Genomic DNA, 24,730 nt, shown 5'->3' on the forward strand with positions numbered 1-24,730 from the left:
CTTTGGGTGCAAAAGACTCATTTATAACACTGGACCTGGCTTTACGCTGCACAGGGAGTAATTAATGAGCAGAGCGGAGTTTTGTGACAGAGGAATGGTGCGTGTTTGGGGTGGGGGTGGGCTGCGGGGGGGGGGGGGGTGGTGGGGGGGAATGAAGAGGCACCAGGCAACTATTTTTAACCCTTCTTTGTTCTGCACTATTTCGCCCACAAAACACACAAGTCACTGCACTTTACGGTGTATCCTGTGAAGCGCTTCTGTGACGTCTGAACGACATGACAAGGGGCTATATCAGATGCAAGGATTGTTGTTGTTGTTATTATAAGGCAGGTTGGGGTTTCTATGCAGTGTTGTTGCGGGGGCTCAACCGTGAATTTCCCATACGCAGTTCCACGATATCTGCTCTAGGTGGCACCTCTCGCCACTAAAGTTATTTCCGCGCGAGATATTATTTGTGTGTGTGTGTAGTTTTAAATTCAAAAGCGAACCTTTCTGCAACTTCCAGAACTGTAAGCGATGTAGCTTTCTTCCCACGTAGCAGCTGCTCTGCCCTCGAGGTTGGGCAGGAGGTAGATCAAACCTACCTTACGTATCATGATATGAAGCGTGCAAGTTGTTGTTTGGTGGCGGTTTTGTTGTTGTTGTTGTTGTTGCATTTGTTGTTGTCACCTTTAAAGCCCTCTACGGTCTTCCTCCTCCCGACCTAAGCGACCTATTAAAACTTCCGTCAACGTGTCCGGTTCCTCTGCTCTGCAGGCTCAGTCTCTGCTCCGCATAGCGGTACCAGCTGCACATTACTTGGAACTCTGCAGCTCGTGTCCTCTCCCGCACTAAGCTCTACCTCCCTCGCCTCCTTCAAGGGCCGTCTCAAGACCTTCGCCGTACCGGTCACCTTCCTACTCCCTGCCCTCTGTCTGAACCCAACTCCCAGCTCGGGTCCAATTCCTCGACTGTCCAGCGCCTTGGGACGTTTCTCGCGACGTGAAAGGTGCCGTGTGACTGCAAGTTGTTGTGGTAACTTTGCCTGTTGTGTGTTGCGTTGCCTTGCAGATCGGAATGGTGGCCTGGAAGATGCACCTCAAGTCTCCCGAGTACCCCAAGGGTCGGGACATCGTGGTCATCAGCAACGACATCACCCACAGGATTGGCTCCTTCGGGCCGCAGGAGGACATCCTGTTCCTGAGGGCCTCCGAGCTCGCCCGATCCAAGGGCATCCCGCGCATTTATATCGCGGCAAACAGCGGAGCCAGGATCGGTTTGGCCGAGGAGATCAGGCACATGTTTCACGTGGCCTGGGAGGACTCTACCGACCCGTACAAGGTCTTAAACCCAATCGCTGCCAGGGGGAAAAGCTTAAGGGGGAACTTTTTCCGCTCGGGGAGTTGTTGGGTTGTGAAGTGCCCCCACTGAGTAAGACGGGGGAGGCAGAACCCAGCGACTTGGGGCGTCCTCCCGACGTGAAAGGCGCTACACAATTGTAATTGTGGGTTTCGAGATGGAAGTGGAAGGATATACCTGTCCTTCGGCCTGTTCAGGTGGACGTTAAAGGGAGTTTCTCTCTCTCTCTTCCGGTGTCCTGGCCGACAGTCCCTCAGATTAAAAAAAATAAAATTGGTCATTTACTTCACGACCATTTGTGGGGACGTCGCTGTGCGCAATTGGCTGCCGCGATTCGCCCACAAAATACACCGTCGATTCGCTTTACAGTACGTCCTGCGAAGCGCTTCGAGACGTCTCGAAGACGAGATAAGGCGCGATGTCAAATCCCAGGGTCATTATTATGAATTTATTGTACCGAAGGCGTTAGCTCAGTATATACATGCAAGTTGTTGTAGTTGAGCTTCTCTTTCCTTTACAGGGGTTCAAGTATCTGTACCTCACACCCCAGGACTATAAGAAAGTCAGCGCCTTGAACTCCGTGCACTGTGAGCACGTGGAGGACAAGGGAGAGTCTCGGTACGTGGGGACGTTGGAAAGCTTTGGCGGTATTTGGGGGTCAAAACTTTAGACCACGTACAGCAGTGCAAGCGTTTCTGGTTACACTTGTCACTCGTCATGCAAATGTTACCTAACTGGGGGGTGGGCAGCGGTCAGTGTTATTTTTGGATGGTGTTTGGTGGGGGGCTGGGGGCGTGGGTCAGTCGGTTGTCTTGACGTGTGGAAACCCATTAATCACTGCGTCCAAACCAAACTGAGTTCCACCCGTCATCACTTACACGGGACAATTCTCACAGGGTGGTGGTGGGGGGGCATGTGGTGGGAGGGGGCTGGGATCAGCCTCTCACTGAGGTGGGGGGCCTGGACAGAGGGACGGATGGGGGACTTTGTAAAGTTACGTGTAGAGGGTTTAGCGGTGGCTCACGATGATTTAATTTTTCAGGTACAAAATAACGGACATTATCGGGAAGGAGGACGGTCTGGGGGTGGAGAACCTGAGGGGGTCAGGAATGATTGCCGGGGAATCATCGTTGGCATACGAAGAGACGATCACCATGAACCTGGTAAGCCTCTGCTCCTATGACGTCAAACCGTCTCGAACGGCCTTCCCATCGTTGCTGTTTTAAGTTGAGATTTCAATCTGGTCCAGAACATTAGAACCAGAGGACACGGCCTGCGATTGACCGAAGGTCGGGTAAATTCAAAGCAGATCCGCAGACACACGAATGGTTGGAACTGGCTTCCTAGGGAGACGGGTGGAAGAAGATAAGGCTGGATCCTTTCAAAAGCAAACAAGATCGATTTCTGTTAGGAAATAATATCGTGAGATACAGTATATAGTCTGGAACACGACATGTGCCAGGATGGTGGAAGGCAAACTGGATGGACCTTGGTCTTCTTTTGTCTCGCAAGCCTTATGTTAGTGTCGTTACCGTGCCTGACGCTGAGATGACCCTCTGACAGGCAGGCAGACTCTTATTTTGCGTTTGGCCCACAAAATACACAGTCACTACACTGCACGGTCTATTGGAGTTGAAGTGCGTGGTCTAATTGAATGGCGGAACAGGCTCGAGGGGTCCTGCTGTATCCTGTGAAGAGTTTTGAGACGTCTCAACGATGTGATAAGGCGCTCTATCAAATGCAAGGATTATTATTATGTTATTATTATGTTGCCTGTATTCTCCTCAGGTCACTTGCCGTGCAATCGGGATCGGGGCTTATCTGGTCCGTCTCGGACAGAGGACCATCCAGGTGGAGAACTCGCACATCATCTTGACTGGAGCCGGGGCCTTGAACAAGGTAAGAGTTGCGATCTCTCTTCCTTGTGGCGGGGGCGAGGTTTGAGTCGACCGTAGAAACAGTAGTAGGCCATTCAGCCCCTCGAGCCTGTTCCACCGTTCTATTACATCATGGCTGATCCACACCTCGGCTCCTGTTTACCCGCCTTTTGCCCCGAATCCGTCGATACCCCTTGCCCAACAAACGTCACGATCCTTTTTGGGGAGAGGGAGAGAGTACCTGGGCAAGCAGACAGTGCCCTCAACGGCAAACTTGTGGCTTTAGCTGATTAAACTCCCAGCAGTTAACCCGTAACTGCATTTCTTCCCCTTTTCCCTCCCTGCCCCCCCCCACCACCCACTCCCCCCACAACAATCCATAGAACTCTCAGTCCAATTCCGCTCGCGTGTGTCAGACACCTGACTGACCAAAGGAAAATAACCTTTAAAAAGCCGCCCCCACTACTCCTTCGATCTCCCTCATCACATCCTAAAGTCAAGTCAAGTACCAAAAAAAATACTTGAGAGGTGTTTTAAAAAAAAATGGCAATTGCACAACCGGTTTGTGTTTCCATTTGGAGCCTCGGCATTTATTTGAAGACGATGAATTATTTATGGCGTGTCGGTGTGACTGAGTGACAGTCGTGTGTCGATGGCCGTTTCCTAATGAAATCCTCCCCCTTAATAACCCGCAAGGAAGACTGCCTCTCGTCACACAATGAGAGGACCCTAATGGAGTCTGCGCTATGTAAACTCACCTAATGTTACCAAAAAGGCGGGTTCGTTCAGATTAGACGGGAATAGGATGCGAGTCGTCAATGGCAGGGCGACGTCTGAACACGCTGGGAAGTACGAGAACCAAGTCTGCCTCAGAATAGCAGCGTAATCTTGTTTTCATTGTAATAGATTCCCCCCCCCCCCACCACCACCACCATCTGATTTTTTTTCCTTGCCCTCCCCCCCCTCCCCATCTTTACTCGTTCTTTCTTTTTTTTCTCTCTTTCTCTATCTCTCTCATTCACTTTCTCCCTTTCTCACTCACACTCTCTCTCTTTTCTTTTCTCTCTCACTCTCTATTTTCTGGCTTTCACTCTGGCGCTTTCGATTTTTTTCCGGGTGACGTGAGGGGTATCAGGTGAGGGGGGGTGGGGGGGGCGAGGGTATCAAGTGAGGTGGGTTGATGATGGGTATCAAAGAAGAGGGAATGGGGTGAGGGATATAAAGCAAGCTATTAAGCAGGAGGTGGGGGAGAGTGAGGGATGTTAAGAGGACTGTGGGGGCAGGGGTTAAAAGCTGGGGTGGGGGTAAGGGCAGGTATTTTGGAAAGCGAGGGGTATCGAGTTGTCTCATCGCGTCCTGTCTGTGTGACCCTGTGGTGTGGAGTCTGTGAGGAGAGAGTCTCGTTGCTGTGAGACACAAATTTCTCTGGTATAATTCAGGCGACCTGTGAGCCCTGGTCTTTGAAGTGAGAGAGAGGGAGGGGAGGAAAAGGAGTGGTGGTGGAGGGGGGGTTTCGAATCTTACTTGTATCGAGAGGTCGCCTTTAATTTGCTGCGGAAATGTGTGCGGGTGGATAAAGGTGCTGGGGGGGTGGGTCGGGAGGGGTAGTGTCACTTTCCCCTCCATCCCTTTTCGCAGCGAAAGAGGGGCTACAGCCACGAGAATGTCTGTGTCCCCTGACCCTACCTTGTGCGTGAAAATTGCAAATAATGATAATGTGGGCCTCACACCACATCATCAGAGTATCAGCACATCCAAGCCAGGAGGCATGAAATGCAAATGATAACATAAAGCAGATGGATTGAGCACGATCATCGACACAGAATGAATTTCAATAAATATGTTCTCCCAGTGTTTTGCTTTCTCTCTCTTTCTCTCTCTCCTCTCTCTGTCTGTCTCTCTCTCCTCTCGGCTCTGATTCCTGGCGTTGTGTGTGTGTGTGGATATATAAAATATATATATATATTTTCACACTTCAACGACCACTCGCTCCCTCCCTCTCTTGCGTCTCAGGTCATGTTGGCCTGGCTCCGGTGGAAATAATAGGATATAAACTCGCAGGTTGTTATTTGCATAGAAATAGCGTGGAGCCTCAGGCTGTGGGGGAGAAGGACAAGGAGATCATTTGTCTAAAATTTTAATGAAAACTTTTGCTGATGCGGTGCTTTTTTCTTCCCCTCTCTCTCACATACACACACACACACACATTCTCTCACTCTCTTTCTCACGTTCCCTTTCTCTCTCCGCACTCGCTCTGTTTCGCATTCTGTCTCTTTCTCTCACGCACGTTCTGTCTCACACTATCTTGCTCTTTCTCACTGTCTTTTGCACTCTCGCTCACTCACATTCTGTCTCTCTCTCTTGCTCTCTCTCTCTCTCTCTTTCTCATTCTGTCTGTCGCTTTCCTTCTCTGTGAGTAAATTCACGTGGAACTACTGTCAATTTGGGCGATACAGTGTCTATTGTGGCAGATGAATACAATAATGTGAACACTTCAGTTTGCCAGGAATAAAGAGAGATGTATCGGTGGAGGGCACGAGTTGGGGGGGGGGGAGCGGGAGTGGGGGAAGGAGGTGGAAAAGGGATGGATGTAGGTAAACGCCAGCGGCTAATTTGCACACGGCAACGTCCCGCAAACAGCCATGAAGCGAATAACCAGAGTTTTATCTGCAGAATTATCATCCCAGACACAGTGCGTGTGAGGGGTGGCGGGGGAGCGGGGAAGGGAGAGGAAACTCCCATCTCTTTTTGAGATTAGGGTGTATATTTAGCGTCCATCTGAGCACAGACGAGATCTGGGTTCACATCCAGTAAATCATTTTTATTTTCTCCTTTCCCTGGAGCTTGGCTAATATTTGCGTTCTGTCTAGGAGATTTGCAACTTTCCTTTTGCTTTGTTTGATTAAAATAAATAAGTAAGCAAGTAAATAAGTAAATAAATAAATAAATAAATAAATAGCCCAGCGCGTCCAAAACGCGGCAGCGTGAGTTTCCGAGGCCCCCGGTCTGTCTCGAAGGCACGATTTCCGATCTCATTATTGTACTGAAGTCGGGACTGTTTTGCGTTCAGTTGCAGGAGGGCGGGCGGAGGGCAAATCGCAGCCCGCTGCTATTAAACAAGCAGCCAGTAATGGACGGGGATGTTCTCTGGCTGTCTTGGAAGCTTTCCGAGGGCAGCACTTACTCACTGTTGCAACACTCGGATGCGGGACATAACCTTCAGGCAACCTCATTTCTATTAAATCAGCTCTGGGGTCATTGACGGAACGCAGAGGGTAATCTGGAACTGGGGGGGAAGGTGGGGGTGGTGCAGGTGGGGCGAAGGCAATCATCGAAGGCACAGACTTGTTCAGGTTCTTTCAATTGCACCTGGCCGGTAATAATAATACATGCGATTGATATCACGTCGTTGAGACGTCTCAAAGCGCTTCACAGGATATGTTGTGTATTTTCTGGCAGCCAATTGCGCACAGCGCTTGAAAGGATTTTACCGTGGAGTGAAGTGGAGTGACTGTAGTTGTAGGCACAGTGACGTCCCACAGTCTGAGCCATGAAATGAGTGACCAGTTTTATCTGGGGGATTGTCGGCCAGGACACCAGGAGAAGCTCCCTTCTCTTTTCAGATAGCGTCACCTGAATGGGCACAGACACGACTGCTAGGTACACAGAGGCGCGTGAGGGTAAGGAAACTTGCCTAAGGTTTCGTCCCGACCAGGAATCTAACCCGGGTTTTGCGAGGCAATTGCTCTGACCACTGCGCTACCGGACTCTTGCAAGTCGGCAAGAATCAGCTTAAAGAACTTTGTATTATTATTGTCGGGATAATATCTCTTTGCTTCTTTTTATTTAATTTTTTTCAATTTTCTTCATTTTAAAATAAAGCCCTTAATTGAGTAAATGCCGTTTCGAAACGTAAAATCTTATTTTTTTTTAAAAACATATTTAAAAAATACAATGAATATCGTGAAGAATTTTATCCCCTGACAGAAGATTGAAGCGTCCGTCACTGTGTGGCTGCAGATTTTATTCTTCCCCCCCCCTCAAGGTTACGCTGTACTTGGTTCACATCCCCTCTACTTTTTGACTCGTGCGGTTTGCATTAATGGAGCCCAGCACTTGCTCACTGTCTCGCAGAAAGCAGTGAGGAGAGCAGGGAGGGGATGTAGGGGAAAGCGGGTGGGGGGTGGGTGGGGGGAAAGGCGTCTGTGTGCGTGTCCCATTGTATTTCCTCGACCGGTGCCCCCTGACGGTTCGATGCACCAGCCTTCGAGAAAATAATCTGGTGGAAACGTGTTTCTTTAATACACTAACACGAGTCAGATCAGTTGGACCTTACGTTTAATGCCACTTGTGCAAAGTATGGGTTGCGTCAAACTTATACCGTAATAGGAAATTCAGCGCAACTTGGGCAGCTGCACGGCTTAAGTGATTGTACGATTTCCGCACGTCGGACTTAGGCGGGTTTTACTGCGTTGCGACTTCTGCGTCCATTTGGGTGGACCTTCAAAGTTTCCCGTGGAAAGGAGGAAGGGAGTTTGTCCCATGGTGTCCTGGCGGGCAGTACCCTCCCACCCACTTTGCTTAGATTTCATTTTGGAAATCTGGATTTCCCCCTCCACATCCTTCTCTATCCAACACTCCTTTCCCACCCTCTTTAATCCTCCCTCTCCCACCCCCGCATCCCTCCCCCACCCACCCGTTTCCCCTCTCCCACCCGAACCATCTTGATTAATTTATCGCAATGGCCACCTTCGCTCTCTCACACACAGCAGTCTCTCCCTCGCCTGGGATTAATGTGTCTTCGGGAAATGACAGTTCACAGTCATTAAAATTCAATGGGCTTCTCATTCAGAAAATTCAGCAGAAATCCCCAGCATGTCAATTACCCTCTGGCACTCCTGCGTGCCCAGTGTGCGAGGGACAGACCTTGAAACAGCCCTCTTAATAATTGGTACTTAACAACCGGACTCGAAGGCTGGTCCTCCTCCCGCTCTGTACGTCGTCGAGACGTCTCGAAGCTCTTCAGAGAAAATATTGCAAAGTGGAGTGACTGTTTTTGTTTTGTTTGCGGACGAAACGTGGCAGTCAATTGCGCACGGCAGTTTCCCACAAACGGTCGCGAATTGGGTGACCACATTTTTGGGGGGGAGGTGAGGGATTATTACCCCAGAAAAACGATCCGCCAGTCGACTTAACAACCCGAGTTCCTACTTACTGCTAGGAAAACATAGGCGTGTGGAGTAAAGGAAACTTGCCTAAGGTTTCGTCCCCCAACCTGGGAATTGAACCCGGGTCCTCTCGCTTGTGAGGCGAACGGGCTAACCACTACACTCCGAAACTCCAGCTTTATTATTAATATCCAAGGCTCCTTAGTGCCAACAAAAAGCAACAGGGCTTTATTTGGAGACATCTTTAACGTGTTGATTTTCCTTTTCTTTCCGTCGCAAAAGGTGCTTGGCAGAGAGGTCTACACGTCCAACAACCAACTGGGGGGAATCCAGATAATGCACAACAATGGAGTGACCCACGCAACCGTCTTTGATGACTTTGAGGGAGTTGTGATCATCCTCCAGTGGCTGTCCTACATGCCAAAGGTTTGTGCTCGAAGTTGTACTCAGAGGAGAATTTCCAGAAGGGGTTTCGGATGAAGGCGGCCCCTTTTCAGCCCATTTGGTCTCTCTTCCCCGCCCCCCACCACCACACCACCACCTCTCTTTATTTCGAAATAATTCCCTCCCAAATTGGTGAGCGATTGCACTCAAAAAGCCAAGGATTTCAATCAAAAGATTTTTCCGCTCTCCCGCAGATAAACCCTCATCATCCTTTGAAGGGACTTTCTCTCTCTCTCTCTCTTACTCCCCCCCTCTCTTTCTCTCTCTTTTCTTCTGACAAGATGCTCATTGTTCGGGGGTTTTCAAGGCTCCGTGATGCATTCAGCAACCACGCCACAGCCATCGATCGTTAGGTTTGAGTCGACACTTTTCACGGGCTGAGTTCCATCAAGGGATCAATATATATATATATTTTTTCTTAGAGCAATTTAGAAGCGAGTTTGGTTCCTTTTGTGAGCGTCTGTGTCTGTGGGTTGATTAGATTCTTTTATAAACACAGGACACAGCCAGTCTGGTGCCCATCCTGAACCCTAAGGATTCCATCGACCGGACGGTCGAGTTTGTCCCAACCAAAGCTCCCTATGACCCACGGTGGATGCTCGCTGGGCGTCCTCATCCAAGTAAGTAAAGGGAATTGTGGAGTGGTTAGTGGGCTCGCCTCGCAAGCGAGAGGACCCGGGTTCGATTTCCGGGCGGGGTGATACTTTAGGCCAGTTTCCTTACTCCACACGTCTCTGTTTGACTAGCGGTAAGAAGGAATCTGGTTGTTAGTCGATTGGCGGATCGCTTTCTGGGGGTAAAGATCCCTCAAAAAAAAATATAGGTCACTCAATCCACGACTGTGGGACTCTGACTGCCGCGTGCAAATGTCTGCTGCGTTTCGCCCATAAAATATACAGTCGATCCACTACCATATCCTGTGTGAAGAGCTTTGAGACGTTCTCAACGAGGTGATAAGGCGCTACATCAAATGCAAAGATTGTCACTACAACAAGAGCAAAGTGCATTTAGGCAACACCTTTCACGTAGGACAACATCGCGCAGATGTGCATCTCAAAGCACTTTACAGAGACATAACAGGAACACTGGTGGCGGGGCGGGCGGGCGGGCAGGAGGTGGGGGGGTGAGCAGTGAGCCGGTTGAAGGGCTTTTGAAAGCAGAAACGTTTACGGGTTACGGAGGGAGCGGGTGGGCCAGATGCAATGGAAGGAGTGAGGGGTGGCGGGGAGGGGGAGGAGGCCAGATGTGGCCCGCGGGCCGCCAGTTGGAAGGAGGGGATCAGGATAAAGAACGGGCTCGGGATTCCTTGCCGCAGACGCTAGCTTTCGGCAATCATTAACCCACTCCCCCCGCAGTGAAGTAATTGTGCCCGTCACAGATTTATTTGCCTGCACCAGCACTCTTCTCGATGAATTCTCCCCCCCACCCCACCCGCCCCAACTCCTAATTTAGCGAGAGGTTCAAGAGCAAGCGCGATTCCGAGCGATCAGCTACTTCGGATCTGGGCCAGGTTAAAAGTGAAAGTAATTTATTACAGCAGATGGCGCGCCGATATTCTTCACGTTGACAACAAACACGGGTTTGGAATGTAAAAGGCAAGTCAGCGACACCTGACTCACAGATAACTGCGCGATTGATGGTCACATTATACCAGACGCTCAATGTCACATCAATTGGAATGGAGAGTAACCATATGGTAATTACAGCTGGGGCTGTTGATTAAAATGCCGCCACAGTGATTAAGCTAACTCGGTCGCTTTATCTAAACCTTTTGGTTTCCAATTGTTTTTATTTGTGTGTGCTTGGCTTTGAGATATTTTTCCTTTACTCCTTCCCTCCCTCCCTCCCTCCCCCCCCCCCCCCCCCCCTGCCTTGCCCCTTTTCCAGTCCTGTGCTGAGGAACGCAGGATTAGGAGTAGGCCATTCAGCCCCTTGAGCCTGTTCCGCCATTCCATTAGATCATGGCTGATCTGTACCTCAACTCCAATTACTCGCCTTTACCCCTGTGGGTGTGGTGTGTGTGTCTGTGTGTCTGTCAGACGTCCGGCTGATCCAAAAAAAGAACGATTCAAGACAAACAGCGCATTGATTTTTAACGGTTCCTCTCTTCGCCCCCCCCCCAGCGCAAAAAGGACAATGGCAGAATGGCTTCTTTGACTACGGTTCCTTCATGGAGATCATGCAGCCGTGGGCACAGACTGTGGTGGTGGGAAGAGCAAGGTAACCCTCACTATTTCCCCTTTTTATTAGCAATAATATAAAAACAGGGATCACTCAGCGGGTCAGGCAGCATCTATGGAGAGAGGAAAACGAGTAAACTCTTCGGGGCGATGACTGATGAAAGGTCATCCACCCGAAACTCACTTTCCTCTCTCTCCATAGATGCTGCCTGACCCGCTGAGTGTTCCCAGCCACTTCTGTTCTTATTTCAGATGTCCAGGGTCTGCGGGATTCTGCCATTTCCTTTTCATTTCTCGTTTCTCTCCCACAGCCAACAATCCGTCCTGATTTCCCACTCGCTGGACCATGAAGAAATAGTCTTGAAGTGTTAACAGAAACTCCCCCTAATGGGTGCAGAGTCGGTATTGGGGTAGAGGGAGTGAGTGGTGGGGGGGTTATTTATGGATTGAAAAGCCCCCGCCAGGGAGATTGAGCTTGCCGTTCATCTCTTTGACCGACTGTGGTGTGGACATCAATACTCCCTCCCCACCCCCTCCCACCTTGGAGGGGGTGAGTGTTGTGTTTGTGTGTGTGTGTGTGTGTGTGTTTGGGGGGGACGGGGGGGTGGTGGGGTGGTGATGGGGGTTCGTGGTCAAGCAAGCCAATCGCCAGTTTAGCAGAACATTAAAAATAAAGGTGTGCAGTTCGCTGTCTTACACAGCTTCATTACTACTCTTACTCCCTCCCCCCCCCCCCCCACTCCCCCTCTTCCCCCAAATCATTTCTCGGGCTGACACACTCTCCCAGCGACAGATAAATGGCTGTGCCTTTGTTCGTCCCGATGAAATGATCGCAATTATCCAGTTGCTTTCAACGACACACAACGCTAAAGTGCATGTAAGTGTAAATGAGGCAGACGGCAAACATGTAGTACCGGAGACAAAAAGCAGCTCAGCTTGAACCACTCACAGGTTATTATCTTTCTTTGGGGGGGGGGGGCAGAGGTGGGTGTTGGAGAAGAGGAGAAAGGAGGTGAGGGGGGGGGGGAGAGAGAGAGAAGAAAGGCCAGTCTTAAATGCTTTCTGTAAACACAAATTTGGACAAATTTGCCCAAAGCGCCTACTCTTTACCTCAGTGTGAGATTCAACAGCATTGTCGGTGTGGTGGGGGCGGGGGAGTGAGTGTTAAGGAGATGTGACTGCTAGAGGGAGCTTGTTGGAGATGTAGGAAATTAGCGCTTGTGATGACTGGCTTTTCGCGCGTGTGTGTGTGTGCGTGTGTGTGTGTGTGCGTATGTGTATCTATGGGGGTGTATGTTGGTTGTGTGTATGTGTGGTGGGGGGGGCGGGGGGCTGGAAGGGGTGTGAGGGATGAGACGTTAAAACTGAAGTCCCGTCTGTGCCTGTTCATGTTGATGCCCCAATGATATCTGGAACATTCCCAAAAGAAAAGGGAGTAGCTTTCACCCAACGTCCTGGCTGACAATCCTCCCCCAGATAAAATCGGTCGCTCTCTTCATGGCCGCTTGTGAGACGTTGCTGGGTGCAAATTGGCCGCCGCTTTCGCTCATAGAAAGGCACAGTTACTACACTTCACGGTAAAATCCTGAAGGGCTTTGAGTTGTGCTCCCGATGTGAACGTTGCTATTGTCAACCACAAGGGTTGTTATGATAAGGTTACTTTATATATTAAAAAAAAGTTTTAAAAAATTACAAAGCTCTGAGACACTGCCCCACGTGAAGGGCTCCATCCACATAAATACAAGTTGTTGTTGTTGTGTGTGTGTGTATTGGTGGCCATATTGCCCAAACTGCTCAACCACTTGTTGGGAGCTCTCCGTGTGTGACGCCTCAATGGGCCTCGTTCAGTGAGATTTGACTGATGTTTTGTTTCAACTCCTCTCCCCCTCCACCCACCCCCCCCCCACCCTCCTCCGAACCCAGATTGGGAGGGATTCCGGTTGGAGTGGTTGCCGTGGAGACCAGGACGGTGGAGTTGTCCATCCCAGCAGACCCTGCAAACCTGGACTCGGAAGCCAAGGTGGGGTTTGTTTTGCCCCCTAATCTCGAACTCCCTGTGCCTCAGTCCCTCTGTCAGTCCCCCCCCACCCCTCCCTTTAATTTACTTTTAAATCCTGATCACTGCTTCTGGTTAACTCCGCGCCCCCCCCCCCCCCCCGTTTCTCAGTGTCAATCTCTTTCCACCGTGCAGCGCTCCGGGAAGCTATCCTGCGTGGTGGGAGCTTTATAAATGTGAGTTGTTGTTGGTGGTGTTGTTGCTGTTCTAAGAGGGTGTTTTCTCTGGCTGTGCGGCAGATAATCCAGCAGGCCGGGCAGGTGTGGTTCCCCGACTCGGCTTTCAAGACGTCGCAAGCCATAAAGGATCTGAACCGGGAGGGTCTCCCCCTCATGGTGTTTGCCAACTGGCGAGGCTTCTCCGGTGGGATGAAAGGTAAAAGGAAACGAACAAAAAAAAGGTTTTAAACCCACACGAGGGGGCACGCCCGTAAACACGCACGCACATACACGTAAACTCACATACGATGCAAACTGCACACGCGCACACACCCACGCAAGCACGCATACATAAACATGTACGCATAAAACACCTGCCCACAGACGCACATACACCTACACGCAAATACCTGTACACACACACACACACACACACACGCCTGCGCACACACACGCGCCTACACACACACTCCTACACTGCTCAGAGTTGATTGAATGGGATCATCGGGATGTCCTCCCGACGTGAAAGGCGCTATATAAATATTATTTTGTATTGTATTTTTATTCTCACTTCTCCCCCCCGCCCCAGATATGTACGATCAGGTGCTGAAGTTCGGAGCGTATATTGTGGACGGGCTGCGGGAGTACAGGCAACCCATGCTGGTCTATATCCCCCCCCACGCCGAGCTCAGGGGGGGTTCCTGGGTCGTGATCGACCCGACCATCAACCCCAGGCATATGGAGATGTACGCCGACAAGGAGAGCAGGTACATACATACCCCTCCCCTCCATCTACCCCCTTTCTCTCTCTCTCTCTCTCCACCTCCCCCCACATCGATCTACTCCCCCTCACTTTCTCTCTCTCTCCCCACCATTTCCCCCCACCTCTGCTCCCCTTCCGTCTCCATCTACCTTCCCATCCTCTCTCTCTCTCTCTCCATTTCCCCCATGCTCTCTCTCTCTCTCTGTGACGCTACCCCCCACCTGTGGTTGACCGAGAGTATGGTTATCGGGTGTTCACAGAGGTGGGGTTCTGGAGCCCGAAGGCACGGTGGAGATCAAGTTCAGGAAGAAGGACCTGGTGAAAACCATGCGGCGAGTGGATCCTGTGTACACACGTCTCGCCGAGCGCCTGGGTACGTACCATGGCTCTTACCTCATTTCAATTCCCCCTCCCTCCGCTCTTCACGCAAAACCTCCCCGCCCCCCCACCCCCCCCCCCCCTCACGCAAACCCAATTTACTGCATCACTGGCCTTTGATGTTTTGATCTTATTAATAATAATAATCCTTGCGATGGATACAGCGCCTCATCACGTCGTTGAGATGTCTCAAAGCGCTTCGCAGAATACGCTGTAAAGTGAATTGACTGTATATGTTGCGGGCGAAACGCAGCAGCCAATTGCGCCCGTCAGCGTCCCACGAACAATCGTGGAGTGAGTGACCGCAATGTTGTTTTTTGTGGTGGCAGTGGTTTGGAGTGGGGGGGGGAAGGGGGCGAGGGGCGGCGGGGAGATTATTACCGCCCGGAAAGCGATCCGCCAATCGATTAACTGTAAGGGAAACTTGTCGAAGGTTTTGCCCCGTCCGGGAATCGAACCCGGGTCCGCTTGCTTTCGAGGCGAGCGCGCTAACCGCTACGCTAAGCAACTCCGCGTACTCCACAGGACTCGCACTCCTTTTCTCCCACCACCGCTGCCCCCACCCTGCATCAAGCCTCCTCGCTCCTCCCCCCCCCCCAACCCCCTCCCATTCTTGTTCAGTCAGCTCTGCTCCTGGGGCTTTCAGCCAGACTTTTGTCCCGTTTGATGCCAACAACTTTAATGGAGATGGTTAATTAAAATGGAGCGTTGCAATGTGCTGGTCAGGGGGCACTGAATCTCTGGCTTTCACCACATTCTTTGGAAGTGATTTCAATATCGTTTGGATCCTTAAGGGACAAGTTCAGTCCAGTCCGGCTCCTAATGACTTCAGTACAAGAACACGCTGCTCTGGAATGGGGGAGAAGGGGGGCAAGGGAACATTCGGCTCTTAAGCCGTTCAGTCCCCTCCAGCCCGGATAGAACTGGTCCCTGGTTGACCATTCAGCCACGATGGAGACAAAGTCCATGGTCACTGTGGAGCGCTGTAGTGTAGTGGTTAGCACTCTAGTCTGGCAAGCGAGAGGACCTGGGTTCGATTCCCGGCCGGGCAGGGCGAAACCTTAGGCAGGTTTCCTTACTCCACGCGCGCGCACGTCTCTCTTTACCTGACAGTTAAGTAAGAACCCGGTTGTTAATCGATTGGCGGGTCGCTTTCCAGGGGTAATAATTCCTCAAACCAAAAAATGTGGTCACTCAATCCACGACACTTTGTGGGACGCCGCTGTGCGCAATTGGCTGCCATGTTTCGCCCCTAAAATACACGGCCGTTTCACATCACAGTATATTCTGCGAAGAGCTCGGAGACGTCTCAACGACGTGATGTATCAAATGCAAGGATTATTATATTATACTATTGTAATTTCTCAGGACAAAGGCTCAGTGTTTCGCATCAGTCTCGCACCGCTGTCAGGCCTTTGTTTAACCCTTTGTTTCGCTGGAAGATTCAGGGGTTAATGTCGCTGCTGTAGGCTTGCTCGATGATGGTGGCGATGGGGTGGGGGAGGGGAGGGTGGGTGTTGGGATATCATTAAGCAATAATGAGGAACCGCACAGTCAGATAGTTCGCATCTCGTTCGGGCGCGGCTGCACAATTAATGGGATTATTTTACCATGAGTCTGTGCTCACCAAATATGTGCGATGTGTGTTTCTTTTTAAAAAAAAGTACAAGGACTCTGTTTTTTTTAAAAAAAACGAAAGAAAACCGAACAGCTGATGAGACTCATCACTTTAACCTGTAACCCTTCGGATAGAGTTCATGAGGGAAATTTAGCAGCCTCCGAAAGAAGCTGGGCTCAAATCGATGTCTGATTATGTTCTCATTCTGAACTGAATTGATCTTTTACTGAACTGATGATAACAGGCCTTTGACTGCTGCAAGCGACAATTGGGAGACCGGCTTTGACAAGATCGGTTGTGACAGGGATCAATCTCTCTCGCTGCTAAGTGGTGTGAAAGGCAGACACGCCGAGGCTCGGGAAGAGTGTGTGTGTGTGGGCGGGGGGGCAATGAGGAAAGTTTCTAAGAGTGAATTTGCTCTTGCCAAAGAAGAACTTCTTTACTTTATTCCCTCTCCCTCTTACGTTCCCTCCGCAGTAACAGAAGATCTTCCTCTTCGACCACACTTTCGGTCACCCACCCCCTTACCCCTACCCTCCACCCTTCTTGCTCCCGACCCCCAGCTCGGGTCCAAATCCCTGACTGTCCAGCGTCTTGGGTCGTCCTCCCAACATGAAAGGCACTAGCAGAGTGGAGTTCTGTAGCTCAGTGGTTAGAGCACTCGCTTTGCAAGTGAGAGACCTGAGTTCAATTCCAGGCAGAGGGCGAAACCTCGGGCAAGTTTCCTTACTCCACACAGAGCCTAATAATAATAATCCCTCCAAAACCAAAACCAATAATAAATTGGTCATTTTCAATCTACGACTGTTTGTGGGGACATTGCTGTGTGCAATTGGCTGCCGCGTTCGCCCACAAATATACAGTCAATGCACCTTACAGTGTGTTCTGTGAAGCGCTTTGGGACGTCCTCCCCACGTGAAAAGCGCTATATCAAATGCAAGGATTATTATTAAATTGAGGCAGAAGTTTTCAGAGGCAAAACAGAGTGGGCAGTGGGACCAGCCCCTATCACTCTTGGTTCAGCAAGAGGGGAACCAATTCTTCACATGAAGAGAAATCTGCTTAAATAATAATCCTTGCATTTGATACAGCGCCTTCTCGCGTCTCTGGATTATTACCCCCGGAAAAACGATCCGCCAGTCGACTAACAACCAGGGTTTCCTACTTACTGCTCGGTAAACAGCGGCTTGCGTGGATTAAGGAAACTTGCCTCAGGTTTCGCCTGGCCTGGGAATCGAACCCGGGTGCTCTCGCTTGCGAGGCGAACGCCCAAACGACTACGCTGCCCGTCTCCAAATGAAAAAGAGTCGGCGGCAGCCAAGGGGTTAACCGTCACAGTTGGCAGACAATCCCAGTGGCCTAAAGAGCACTCACCTCCAGTATTGCTCGGCACACATGAAACAGGAAAGATGTGAAACCTTTCGAGATTTCCATTGCAAACCTGTTCCTGCCATTGATCACGAGGTCGGGTGTTCTTTTTTAACAATGGTGATTGTGAGCAGCTAATAGCCTCGAAGGGGATCAATCACGAACCACGGTAATCGCTGGCTGCTTTCTCCTTCAGCGCTGGTTATTTTTCTGAGAGAACGAGGCTGGGGAAAAGCAGCGACAAAGAGTGTGGTTGGGGTGGGGGGAGGGGGGGGTGAAAAAATCTTTAAAAGGAGCCTGGCTTTAAATTGAGCAGAAAATAGTCATTGACATATTTGTTAACATTACTTGAGCCATTAATCTGGATGGTTGGGTTGCTTTCTTCGATAAGAGAAATGTCTTTGGTGGGGGTGTGGAGGGGAGGGGTGGTCAAAGCTTGTTCAGACCAACTTGCCTCTTGTACGTTGAGAGTTCCTATTGAATAGTCAAGCACCTGGATCTCAGACTTGCCTTTTCACAATGCTTTACTGTGCTACAGAGCGAGAGTCTGATCTGCTTCCAGGCTGACTCTCCAGTACAGTGCTGGAGGGTGTTCTGCATTGACAGAGATGCCGTGCTTCGGATGAGATGTCAAACACGGGTTCTACCCCCCAACACCTCCGCCCCGCCCCACCACCACCACCACCCCACCCTCCTCCCAATCTGCGCCGGTTCTGGTGAACGTTAAAGAATCAAAGGCATAGGATTCCTAGTCACAGTCAATTCACTTTACAGTGTATCCTGTGAAGGGCTTTGAGACGTCTCGAAGACATGAGAAGGCGCTGTATCAAACGCAAGGATTATTATTATTATTTATTATTATCTTAAATAATAATCTGGTCGCTCAACCCACAGCTGTTTGCGGGCACAATTGCCGTGCGCAATTGGCCCCCGCATTTGGCCCACAAAATATCCAGTCGATCCGCTTGACAGTATATTCTGTGAAGCGCTTTGAGGCGTCTCGAAGAGATGGAAGGGGAGCTGTATCAAATGCAAGGCTTATTATTATTATTGTTGTTGTTGTATCTGCTTCCACTACCATTTCAATAGCTAACATCAGGCTGTGTTCCCCCCCACCGCAGGCACCCCGGAGCTGAGCGCTGCAGAGCGTAAAGATCTGGAGGCTAAGCTGAAGGAGAGGGAGGAGTTCCTGCTGCCGATTTACCATCAGGTGGCGGTGCAGTTCGCTGATCTTCACGACACGCCTGGCCGCATGCAGGAGAAGGGGGTCATCACGGTGAGTCAGCCCGACCCAACCCAGCGCAGCCCACCTTCAGGGCTTGACAGACAGACACCTCGGCGTTTTATCTGTCTGTTTCTCTCGGTCTGTCCGTCTGTCTGTTCATCTGTTTCTGTCTCTGTCTGCATCTGTCTCTTGTCTACACCTGTCTCTGTCTACGTCTGTCTCTGTCTACCTCTATCTCCGTCTCCTCTGTCTCTGTCTTTACAGCATATTCCTGTGAAGCGCCTTGAGACGTCTCAACGACGTGACAAGGCGTTCTATCAAATGCAAGGATTATTATTATTGTGTGTGTATCTATATATAGATATTCAACGTTATTGGAGAAAGACAGTTGAGTGGGAGGATTGGGAGGGTGGGGAGTGGGGTGGGGGGGGGGTCGAGCAAGTGATCAGACAGTTTATTATCGTGCAGGAGATTAGACCTCAGTGGTGTGGCTGTGAGCTGGCCGGTGACAGTAAGCAATGGATTACAAGCACTGAACACTGAAGCCCCGAATGCAGGGCTCAGGATTACGCACCGAAGGCTGTGCCTGAATGAAGGAATCGGCCCTCGCTAAGCGTCTGAGCCGAGAGCTCCACATTGCGATGTTCCGCTTGGATCAGAATTACATTCAGATTACACTGGCCGCAATCTCTTGATGTGATTCTCTCTCAATCTCTCCGTCTCTTCCCTCCTCCCCCCTCACTCTCTCTCTCTTCTCTCTCTGAAACACTCTCTCTCACACCCTTTTCTCTTTCTCTCTCCCCCACCACCTCTCTTTTGTAACAAAAAAAAGTCAATGATTTTGCTTCGAATTCTCTTGCTGTTTTGGCACCTCTTGTTTTCCCATCTGCCCATTATTATATTAACAATAATCCTTGCATTTGATATAGCGCCTTATCACGTCATTGAGACGTCTCGAAGGGCTTCACAGGGTATACTGTAAAGTGGAGTGACTGTGTATTTTGTGCGTTGGCGGGGGGATGGTGGGGGAAGGAGATTACAACAAGGTCCGAGTAGTAAATGTATGGAACAGGCGGTAGAAACAGAAAGTGTCGATTCTTTCAAAAGCAAATTAGATAGATTTCTTCTGGGGAAAATTATATCTCGGGATACAGTCGTTTGGGACACGACATGTGCAAGCGACTGCCAGGATGGTGGAAGGCGAACTGGATGGACATTGGTCTTCTTTCTTCCAGCAAATTCTTACGTTCCTGTACGTTCTTATGTTGTATGTCTGCGTAAGAGATACTTTTGTTTAACGCTCTCTCTCCCTTTCTCTCTCTCCCTCCGTCTCCCCCTCTCTCTGTCTCTCTCCCTCCGTCACTCCCCCGCCCCCTCACTCTCTCTCTCTCTCTGTCTACCCCTGTCTCTGTCTTTCTCCCTCCGCCTCCCCCTCCTCCACCCCCACCCCCCCTCTCTCTCTCTCTCTCTCTCTCTCAGGATGTCCTGGAATGGCCGACCTCCCGCACCTTCTTTTACTGGCGTTTGAGGCGGCTGCTGCTGGAGGACGTTGTGAAGACGAAGATTGTTCAGGCCAACGGAGAGCTGACAGATGGGCAGATCCAGGCCATGCTTCGTCGCTGGTTCGTGGAGGCTGAGGGGGCCGTCAAGGTGGGTGTCCCTTAAGACTCCCCCCAACTCTCTCCCCAACCCCTCGTGTTTTCCTGCTGGATAGGAATAGGGTGTAGCGATGTTCGGCAACAACATCTGGCGTTTACACAGTGTCCGTCACGCAGGATAGTGTCTCAGTTGGAGGACCCCTGAACAAGAGGGAAGTGGGGGAGAGGGGGGGGGGTTGGGGTTGAGCGTAGGCACCCGGTCGAAGAGGGAGGGAGGTCTTCGGGTGTCTGCGAGCCTTTCAGCCGCAGCCGAACGGCCCCGTAAATCGCAAGGGAACAACGAACGAATCCGTTATTCATCGTCACCTCCTGGGATTTTGATCGTTTTGCCCTTCTGCAAGGCCCGAGGGCGGACGGAGAGGCTGGAGAACCTGCGAAACCTGTTCCCCACACAATGAGAATGGCCTCCCCATTTCTTTTTTTATATAAAAAAAATTGCGTTATTTTGCAATTAATGTTAGAAGGAAAAAGATCAAACGAGTTCCTATCAGAGAGCCCAGTGAAATCCTCAAGTGCTGTCTGTCTGTCTCCTTTTGGAAATGCCACTACTCACGGAGTTTCTGTGTTAAGTGTGTGTGTGTGTGCGCGTGCATCTGGATATTTAAGCAGCAAAGTTTAGCCAGAACAAAAAAGACGGGGAAGAGTGGAGATGCCCACGTGTATACACACAAATGCTTGCACACACATAAGTAAGCAATGGATTTTTGTTTTAACGCGCTCTCTGCCACACACACACACACACACACACACCACATACATACACACACATCACTGCCTTTGTGCCAACCTTGGCCACAACATCACTTCAAACATCCATCAGCCACACAAAGCAGGAAGCGCACTGGAGTACAGCCAACCTCCCCAGGTACAATCAGCTTCACACTCAGGCGTTTCTCTAACTAATGCATTACAACAATCAACCCTGATTATATTAAGCCACAATTAATCTGCACCCTGGAATGTGTTGATAGGAGCCAGCGTGCTCCTACTTAATTAAAACCAAAAGGGATTAAAAAATATTAATGGTATTAAATATTCTCCTAAACCCACAAACACTGGCGTTTCTGGTCAGATCTGGCTGCTCTGCGAGCGAGCTTAAACTGAAACGTCAGATCCATTCTTTGAATCTTCTACCTCACACACGCCAGCGCTCACTGTGTCAGCACTTCATAAGGAAGGGGGCTCTGCCATGAATATGCATTTTAGTATTAAGGAGCTGTCAAAAAATGCGTCTGGAACTGTTTCAATCTTGCAGCCAAATGCCAAGGAAAGAGCTTCCTTTTAGAGGGAAGCTAACATTTAATAATAATAATAATAATAATATGGATTTGGTACAGCGCCTTTCATGTCGAGAGGATGTCTCAAAGAGCTTCATAATTTTTACTGTAAAGTGCAGCGACTGTTTGTTTGTGAGCGAACTCGGCAGCCAGTTTGCGCCCAGCGACGTCCTGCAAACAATTTTATTTGGAGGCTACTGTCAGCCAGGATAGCAGGGGAAAGAAAGTCCCTTCTCTTTTCCAATAGCGCCACGGGATCCTTAATGTCCACCCGAACAGACACAGGCAGGGAGCCAGGTTTGACATGCGCATCTGAGTCAACTTCCGACTCAGAGGCGAGAGCGCTACCGATTGAGACCTGAAGCTGTCTGGTAGCAGCCCATAGCTTTGGACAACCAGCAACCTTTATTTATATAGCGTCGTAGGGCACCATCTCTGAGCCACCGGATGTGAGCAGTGGGGCTGATTTATATCATAGTAAATAATCTTTGCATTGCACCTCGTCACGTGGTTGAGATGTATCAAAGCGCTTCACAGAATATATTGTAAAGTGGATTTTGTGGACGAAACGTGGCAGGCAATTGCGCAAAGGAGTGTCGTCCCACAAACAGTCGTGGATTGAGTGACCGCATTTCTATCTTTGGAGGGATTATTACCCCCGGAAAGTGATCTGCCAGTCAGTCGACTGACATCCGGGTTCCTACTTATTGCTAGGCAAACAGAGGCGTGCGTGTGGAGTAAGGGAACTTGAGTGAAGTTTCGTCCTGCCCGGGAATCGAACCCGGTCCTCTCACTTGCGAGGCAAGTGCTCTAACCACTAAGCTACGAGACTCCACATTAGCCCAGATTGTGTAGCTAGCTGACCACGTGGTTTCTACCCTGAGCTGCCGAGACTCTCCTGTTGGCCGGGGTTTGCGGTGGGCGTTGGGGAGTGGGTGCTAACGCTGTCTGTGGTCTTCACCCTCAGGCCTATCTGTGGGACAACAACAAGGATGTGGTGCAGTGGCTGGAGAAACAGCTACAGGAGGAGGAGGGAGCTCGCTCGGTCATCGACGAGAACATCAAGTACATCTCCCGAGACTACATCCTCAAGCAGATCCGCAGGTGAGAGCCTCTGTTTAGTCATTGTCATTAGCACCAAATCCTCTGTGCAGTGAACTTGACTCCCTCTCCACAGGCCACACGTCCCCAGTGCTGTCCTGTTTATTGGGTGTTAGTTGTGCCTTCTGTGGGCTGGTGATGTGGGGATTATACAATACAAGATTACATCTGTAGAGCATTGTAGCTTTTTAATTATTATAATAAAAATAATACTTGCGTTTGATACAGCGCCTTATCACGTCTTCAAGACGTCTCAAAACGCTTCACAGAATGTACTGTAAAGTGATTTGACTGTGGATTTTGTGAGCGAAAGCAGTGTCCCATAAACACTCGTGGATTGAGGGACCAAATTATCATTTATTTTTTAAATTTTATTTTCTTGAAGGGTTTATTACCCCCGGAAAAGTGACCCGCCAATCGACTTAACAACCGGGTTCCTACTTACTGCTGGGTAAACAGAGCCGTGCGGAGCGAGGAAACTTGTCGAGTGTTTCGGCCCGCCCGTGAATCGAACCCAAGTCCTCTCGCTTGCGATGAGAGTGCTCGAACCAATACCTTACAGGACTCTAGAAAGTCTCTGTTCTAAGGAGAACAATCCCAGCTTCTCTAGTCTCGCCACATAACTAAGTTAGTCTAAAGCCTAAAACCAACCAACATTATAGAAATTACATTATAGAAATGATAGGACTTGCGATGTGAGGATTAGATTTGTAATTATAGATGATAAAAAAAAGCACAGTGCTTTTTCAATTGGTCCCACGTCAAAAGACTTTTGCTTTGTTTCTCTGGAATTGAAATGATCTAATGGTCTATTGATGTGGGCCTGTCTGTGTCCGCTTGGTGATGAGTTTCAATGTTTGTCAGACACCCGGCTGACCATTAAAAAAAAACCTGTACATCTACCTGTATCATTGGGTTGCTGTTGAGATGACCGACTGTATCATTGGATGGTTGAGATGACTGTGTTTGTCTGTCTGTGTGTTTGTCCACCTGTGTTCTTGGGTAGTTGTTGAGATGACTGTGTGCGCGTCTGTGTCGTCGGGTTATTGAGGTGACACAAAGCAATGTTTTGATGGTACTGTGTGTGTGCGCAGAGCAAGCGTTCTGAGACGCTACCCTGGGTGGAGGGTGCTATATAATTGCAAGTTGTTGTTGTTGTTGCAGCCTGGTGCAAGCCAATCCTGAAGTTGCCATGGACTCTATCGTACACATGACCCAACACATCTCCCCGACCCAGAGAGCAGAGATCGTGCGCATTCTATCGACGATGGACACCCCTGCTTCTACATAGAGGGCAAAGATGGACTGGAGCCCTAGTCACACAGAGGGAGAGAGACACACGCACACCCACTCAGCCCACATCACAACGGCCTTACAGATGGCAATATCGATACCTACAGCCAACCTCTCCAGTAAATTGGTCATTGGGAACACTCTTAAGCCAGGCAAGGCAAAATGCACCCTCCCAATGCAATGGTGTGTGTTGTGTGTGTGTATATATATAATATATATAGACCAGTGTTTCTGAAGCGTAAAAGGATGGATTCTGTTTAACGAAATGTAATGGATGATGTAACACACATCATTGACACTAACTAAACTCAACCTGAGATCACACCACATTGTGAGAGGTCAGTCAGTAGTGGTTGTGAATAGGATGATGCCTTAAAAGATACAGCGTCTCTTCCCTTCACCCATCCACCTCCCCCCTACCCCCTCCCTTGACCTTTTGTTTTCTGGTTATGTGTCAAACGTTAGTGATGTAATCTGTACACTACAGTCTCTCTGTGAAGCTCACCCGTTAGCTTGTCTGGCTAAGGGTAGGCTGCGACCTCCTGATTTAAGCTCACCAGCCCCCCCCCCCCCCCCGCTCCCACAAGCCCTGAGAAACCAGTTGGAATAGACAAGAGAGAGGTCATTGAATGTTGCCCGTATCCGTCTTTTTAAAGTCTCTATCCTTTGCTCCTCTCCACCCCGGTCCAAGATCTGGACTGTTTTTCTTAACCCCAAAAGGAAGCAAAATTGAGATTGTTTTTTGAGCATATATTATGAGTTCCCCCCCATCCCTGCAGGCGTGCAGTCTTGGGGGGGAGGTGATTAACCTCTTCTTTTTTCAGCCCA

The 24,730-nt window shown here is 49.9% G+C and overlaps 1 protein-coding gene across 2 annotated transcripts in view; it reads left to right on the forward strand.

The window, feature by feature from the left end:
* acaca (acetyl-CoA carboxylase alpha) overlaps positions 1–24,474 on the forward strand; it is a 58,885-nt gene extending 34,411 nt beyond the window's left edge. For both annotated transcript variants that reach the window (XM_042338382.1, XM_042338381.1), the window contains exons 42-56: positions 1,051–1,320; positions 1,859–1,956; positions 2,381–2,501; positions 3,127–3,237; positions 8,666–8,809; positions 9,327–9,447; positions 10,951–11,047; positions 12,931–13,027; positions 13,303–13,438; positions 13,811–13,988; positions 14,245–14,357; positions 18,470–18,624; positions 20,053–20,223; positions 22,476–22,612; positions 23,774–24,474. In XM_042338382.1, the coding sequence (XP_042194316.1) occupies positions 1,051–1,320; positions 1,859–1,956; positions 2,381–2,501; positions 3,127–3,237; positions 8,666–8,809; positions 9,327–9,447; positions 10,951–11,047; positions 12,931–13,027; positions 13,303–13,438; positions 13,811–13,988; positions 14,245–14,357; positions 18,470–18,624; positions 20,053–20,223; positions 22,476–22,612; positions 23,774–23,900 (2,076 nt within the window). In that variant the 3' untranslated portion in view covers positions 23,901–24,474. The remainder of the gene's footprint in view (positions 1–1,050; positions 1,321–1,858; positions 1,957–2,380; positions 2,502–3,126; positions 3,238–8,665; positions 8,810–9,326; positions 9,448–10,950; positions 11,048–12,930; positions 13,028–13,302; positions 13,439–13,810; positions 13,989–14,244; positions 14,358–18,469; positions 18,625–20,052; positions 20,224–22,475; positions 22,613–23,773) is intronic.
* The last annotated feature ends 256 nt before the right edge of the window (positions 24,475–24,730 follow it).

This window comes from Callorhinchus milii, unplaced genomic scaffold (assembly GCF_018977255.1).
Source record: "Callorhinchus milii isolate IMCB2004 unplaced genomic scaffold, IMCB_Cmil_1.0 Scaffold10, whole genome shotgun sequence".
NCBI classification, from domain to species: domain Eukaryota; kingdom Metazoa; phylum Chordata; class Chondrichthyes; order Chimaeriformes; family Callorhinchidae; genus Callorhinchus; species Callorhinchus milii.